Source organism: Beta vulgaris, chromosome 2 (assembly GCF_026745355.1).
Source record: "Beta vulgaris subsp. vulgaris cultivar EL10 chromosome 2, EL10.2, whole genome shotgun sequence".
Lineage (NCBI taxonomy): Eukaryota > Viridiplantae > Streptophyta > Magnoliopsida > Caryophyllales > Amaranthaceae > Beta > Beta vulgaris.
The window spans coordinates 29,631,191-29,637,190 of NC_079203.1; the positions used below are offsets into that span (position 1 = coordinate 29,631,191).

The window sequence follows — 6,000 nt, forward strand, 5'->3', positions numbered from 1 at the left end:
TATTTTTGAAAATGGAGAAAAACGAATTTTGATTGTGTTTTTTATCCATTGACGTTGGGTGTGAGATTCAGATGTTATCTACATAAGTTTTTATATGAAGATGATGATTCACTTTCTAGATGTTCAAATTGAGATGGAAAAAGACAGAATTTTTTGAGTGAAACGAGAGTTCTAAGCAAGGGTTTGTTACATTTGGAACTTTATTAGCAAACTTAGATTTTGTAAGATTATATTCGGCTTCTAGATAGAAGTAAGATTTTATGCACCTCTCTTGGAATTTAAAGCTTGTAAGTTTCATACTATTTGACCCATTTTTTTATTTGTTTTTGGAAAGTAAAATATAGAAGAAAATGTATTGTCAAATTTTTGTTACATGCACAATTCACCCTTTTGTTCATTTTTATTGTGAGTTTGTATTAGCTCACTGACCCAGTCAATAATACTTGTTCCAAATGAACGGTACTATATAGAAATAAAAATCAATTTACATGTGGAAATATATTATATGACATTTTATCTTTTCTTTGAGATGAACACCTAGAAATTATGAGCTCTCAAATTTCATATGTATGGTAATATTTTTTTTTAGTTGTGATTTGATTGTTTTGAATAAACTGAACAATATATATGACTTATAAAATTCACAAAGATACAATTACACTAAAATTATGGACAATAAATTTCACATAAGTTCAATATGTAATTTTAATCTTTAACCTTACATAGAGATGTCGTACAGTTAACAGTTAAAATATCATATTCTTAGCGGACTTTAAATATTGCGATGTGGTATTTTGTACAATGAAAAGGGTCCCATTGTTATTATACTAAACTTTAAGACATCTCATGCTTGTTGTTACAATTAGGCTACTCTCCTTTAAGTTTTACAAAACTCATGAGCCAAGTAAAAGTTACCTTTTGTTGAGACTTTGTTATCTTTCCTTATCTATGTGTTTCATGGAGCTTTTTATCGTATATAATTGGTATCTCTCATCAAAGTGAAATTTGTATATTGATTAATCTGTTTTTTAGTTGATAGTTTAATATCAGGTGTTAATACATAATCCCCTACAAAAAAAAGGTGTTAGTACATAATATGTTTATACTTTTGTGTAAGTGTTAGTACATAAGATTCATATTCTTTCGTGCAAGCTAAGTGTTAGTAGATAAGATGCTACCAGTTACATTTCCTACATGTTAAATGTACAATCACAATTTCAATTCACTTTAATATTCTTATATAAATATATATTTCTAAAATCTAAGTATAAATTCCTCTGGAAAAAAAATCTAAACATAAAGCAAGTTAGAAAGAAGTTATAGATGATATTTTCTGGAACACAACACGCCATTAGAGATTTGCAGTACTAGAAAATTAAAAAAGTCCTTGAATAAATTTACTCCAAGATGCTCCTACTAAAGAATTTTATATCCTGAGAAAGAAAAACCCAAAATGAAAAGGAATTCTCTTTCATACACAGAACACATACCTTTCCACAACCCCGCGTGTCTCCTCTTTTTCTTTTCACTCTCTCTCTCTCTCTCCTCTTCCAGTTTTCCTCCCCCCCATTACTTTCCCCCTCATTCTTTTTATCCTCTCACCAGTCACCACCCCTTCCTCCCGTGAACACCCCCCTCTCTCCCTCTATTATAACTCCATGTTCTCGTGTTTGGCTCTCGTGCATCGTTATCGACAACAAAAAGCACAAAGTCTACTGGTTCGATAGACAAATAATAGAAACCTCAGTTTTGCTTAATTAGATGCCGCAGTCATCACAATCACCACCGCAGTCATCTCATCATCTCTATAACAACGGCGGAGGAGATAGAGATACACTCTCTCCGCCTACACCTTCACGCCGTAACCAAAACAACTTCCCTCCTTCCCCACATGATATCCGCTTCCAATCCACTCTCTCCGTCCACAAACTTAAACGATTTAACTCTCTTATTCTTCTCTTCCGTATAGCTACCTTTGTATTTTCTCTCTCCTCTTTCGTCTTTATGCTCACTAATTCCCGCTCTTCTCCTCCTCACTGGTTCGACTTTGACGCCTTCAGGTATTCTTTTCTAATTCATATAGCTCCGTTTTCTTTATCATCTTGCTAGTTTCACTTTTTCTTTGCGCTTATTCCAACTACAAACATCAATATTAAATGAATGTTAGGTTTGTGTTGACGGCGAATGGGATAGTAGCAGTTTATTCGTTGGTTGAAATGGTAGCATCTGTTTGGGATATTACTACTGGAGCTACTCTCTTTCCTGAAGTTTATCAAGTCTGGTTTGATTTTGGACATGATCAGGTTTTTGTTTATTTTTCTGATTTTCTCTCTCATCTATTTGATTTTGATTGCCAATCTCTAAAAATTGCTCATAATGTCGGAATATAACAATACTGTGTCGTTTTACTGAGTAGTAGTTGGAAATGATGCACTTTTCTCCGCTCTTTTGTCTTAGAATTCAAATTTTGAATTTTGGACTTTTTAGGGCTGTGAATATTTGTTGCAATTATTGTGACTTTTCTATTGATTTTTTAGACAAATTTCGGGGAAGTGGGGAAAAATTAGGATTCCCTACAAAATTTCTTAGATTATTAATTTATATAACTAGCTAAATATAGCGACACTAGGTATTAATAATGCCGATCGACTGGTCATAAACCTCCACAAGAAAGATTTTGTATTTTGGCAGCTATAATAAGAACATCATACATACTCCCTTCTAAAATTAATTAAATATTCATCATTTTAAATCGTTTAAAATATAATAAAATAATTATTATTTATTAATTTCTCTTCATCACATGGGTTTTTATATACTTATCTTTTTCCTCTGCTTTTTTTCTAACATCCATAACCTTATGCCTCTTTAGTTTTACTTTTCATTTATTTTAGAACGGATATATATTATCAAGCGATGTTATCTTTTACTCTAATAAAGTTGGTAGTTGATTGGTATGTTAATTGAGTAATTATTATTTGTTGATGAGTTTGTCTAGGCAACCAACCGTTTGAGTCTCTTAGGGGACTCAAACGGGGGCATTTTGGTCATTTTAAGCCTTGGAAATTTCACGCGCGTGTTGTTTAGTACCAATGCTAGGTTAGATTGGTACCATTGTCCGAAAATTTTGATACCAAAGTAAGGTTGCTTGGTACCAATCCTGATAACAATTTGATACCAATACCAAGTTATAATGGTACCATTGTGTAACTTTTTGAGTGTTTGAGTCTTTTTTGGACTCAAACAATTGGTTATAAGGCTTTCTCATTTGTTGATCACAGTTCAATTGTTTTCTTGACGTCATGATTATGATTGGTACTTATTAGTCGAGCTGTGTATTTTTCATAGGAGAGAGATTGATTGGTTTGTAGTTTGAATTTTATATATATGCAGTTCGTACTATGTCGGAAGAAAATTTGTTTTGTTTGACTAGTTTCATCAAACTTTGACGAGTTATTTTTTTTTTTTTTTGGAGTAACGAGTATTCTATTCTATTTGATTACCGTTTACCGTATTATATGGAGTTTGCTAGGAGAAACATGAATATTTTTGTGATTTGTGATGGAACTATTTGTTGTCAAGAATCTAATTTACACCACCATATGTCCATATCGCTTTAAGGCTTTGCTATTATTCACGTGTAAAAACATTATCTGAAATCTAAACTTATCAAAATACTTTTTAGTTTTGGACATAATATGGATAGATTCATAGATCTTACTCGTTCTTATTTTGTTTTGTTTTGTTTGAAGTAGAAAACCTACTAGTTTTTGCAACTTATCAAACATTTTTACTTGATTTGAAGAATTGAAGGTGAAAGAAATAAAGCTTCAGTCCAAAAAATCATAGGAAAAAGTACACTTGACAATGTAATAGTATAACCAAAATACTAGGATGAGCACAATAACCTCACAACTAAGCTAACCCAACCTTGGTGATCCGACTTGAGATCGAATTTGAAACAAAAATGAAGGCACGATAAGTTGGATCAATAAGTTAACTCAGTCGTGCACTAACGGCCCATTTGGTAGTTGGTCATAAATGGTGTTAATGAGAATGAATTTGTGTGTAAATTTGTGAAAAATATCATTGTTCATTCCCATGGTAATGCTAATTTATCATAAAATGTCCACTTTCTTTCTTGAATTTTCATTCTCATCCAATACCACCTTGTAGGTGGTAATGAGTGGTAATGAAAATTGCTTCCTTTTAGAGATCACAAAAACACAAGTTTAGGGGTGAGATTGCTTGCCCATGGAGAAAAAATGTCTTCCTATAGAGATTTTAAGGGTGCTTCGCTAATAAAATTACGCTTAACATTCATTACATTACCGTAATTTATTAACGACTACCAAAGGAGCCGTAATAGTAATACTCTTGAATGTTAATTGCCATTAATACTTGTTTCCAAGACGTAGAAAAGTTGAAAGTATATGTAAATATTTGTTACAGGTTTTCGCGTACATGCTGCTATCAGCAAACTCAGCAGGAACGGCGTTGGTAAAGATGCTAAAGGGAAGTGAAACATGTACGACCACAAGTGCATTTTGTGTGCAATCTGACATTTCTATAGCTCTAGGATTTGCTGGATTTCTATTCCTTGGCTTCTCCTCCTTGACGTCTGGTTTTCGAGTTGCTTGCTTTCTAATCAATGGCTCTCGCTTTCATCTTTGAATTTTCTTTTCTTTTCTTTTCTTTTCGCCTAGTTACTAGTTTACTACATTACTTAATATTATCATCATTTGCATCTATTATTACTCCCTTAATTCCATAAAATATGGCATTCCATTCTTTAAGATATAAAATTTCGATCACAATTTTTTTTATTGATTTGAATTATAGGAAACACACATTCTATATCCTTTTAAAAAATTATGATTGAAATTTAAATTTCTTAAAGTATAAATAGCTTAAATTATGAGAATAAGGGAGTAATAAATTTGTTTTTGCTTTATAACTTTAAGATTAGATTAGAATAGAATTTTTCAGGTGAGACAGAAATGATACTGTTGCCTTTTTCTTTCCATCTTTAGGATTTTTTTTGGGTGAGGGGTGGGGTGTGCTTGTCTGCTGTATGTCTCACAGACACACAAACTGGATAGATCATAGATTGGAGATCTTGGTATTAAATTATGTGTATAGGGCGAGTTGTTGAAACCTTATTGGTTTCTTGTGCATATGAGATTACCTTTTGTTTTTGTGCATCCGGTAGTTTTTCAATCTTGTTCTTGCAAAATGGATAATTTTCATTGTTATTCTCGAAAGGCAGATTTCCTTATTGATCTTACCAAAGGGGAAAAAAAAAAAAAAAGACTACAAGTAACAAAGAAAATATATGTTCTCCAGCAAGTATTCTGTGTGGCTGACCACACAATGGCAAGTAGCCGCACACATGAAAAACAAACATGAGTAACCCTAAACAAATTATAAGTAACACTAAAAAATTAGAAGTAACCCCTTAAGATTGGTAACTCCGACTATATTCAACAACTCCTACAATAGTAGTAGGTAATTTCAATAATTATAAGTAACTCTTAGTATATATTTCCTCCGTTTCAAAATAGTTGCACTATTTGCTATTTTATGTTTGCCAAGACTCTTTTTTGAACGTTAATATTTTTAATTGCGTATAAGTAAAAATTATAAAAGGTTGATATTTAAAATTTTCATAGTGAGACAAATTTAACAAGATTCCACTTGACTATGTTTTTTCTTATATACTTGTTAGGGAAGGCTTGTTAAAGTTGGTTCATGGATAGTGGTCAAATATCAAATGGTGCAACTATTTTGAAATGGTGAAAGTATTAATTAGTAACCTCAAAATACAATTAGTAACCTTATATGTGGATTGGCCCACCATTAACTATAAATGTGGTCAACCACATATAAGACTTAGTGTATGGTCTTCGTGATTTCCCACGTTGATGAGGATTAGTTTTAGTTTGTTGAATTAAGATAATAATGGGACTATTTTCAATTGTAATGTCCCGTGAAAAATCA

At 32.0% G+C, this 6,000-nt stretch overlaps 1 protein-coding gene across 1 annotated transcript; it reads left to right on the plus strand.

Annotated features, from left to right (window-relative positions):
- Nucleotides 1-1,432: 1,432 nt before the first annotated feature.
- On the plus strand, nt 1,433-5,204 carry LOC104887020 (CASP-like protein 4C2). The gene is made up of 3 exons (XM_010671596.4): nt 1,433-2,060; nt 2,168-2,303; nt 4,453-5,204. Exons 1-3 carry the CDS (start codon nt 1,762-1,764, stop codon nt 4,672-4,674), a joined length of 657 nt encoding a protein of 218 aa, XP_010669898.1. The 5' UTR covers nt 1,433-1,761; the 3' UTR covers nt 4,675-5,204.
- The last annotated feature ends 796 nt before the right edge of the window (nt 5,205-6,000 follow it).

Bases quoted from the DNA above. Each gene is read 5' to 3' on its own strand.
- LOC104887020 (XM_010671596.4), top strand. From the start codon at position 1,762: ATGCCGCAGTCATCACAATCACCACCGCAGTCATCTCATCATCTCTAT. The intron at 2,061-2,167 runs GTATTCTTTTCT...AATGAATGTTAG, and splicing joins TTCGACTTTGACGCCTTCAG to GTTTGTGTTGACGGCGAATG. The intron at 2,304-4,452 runs GTTTTTGTTTAT...TATTTGTTACAG, and splicing joins TTGATTTTGGACATGATCAG to GTTTTCGCGTACATGCTGCT.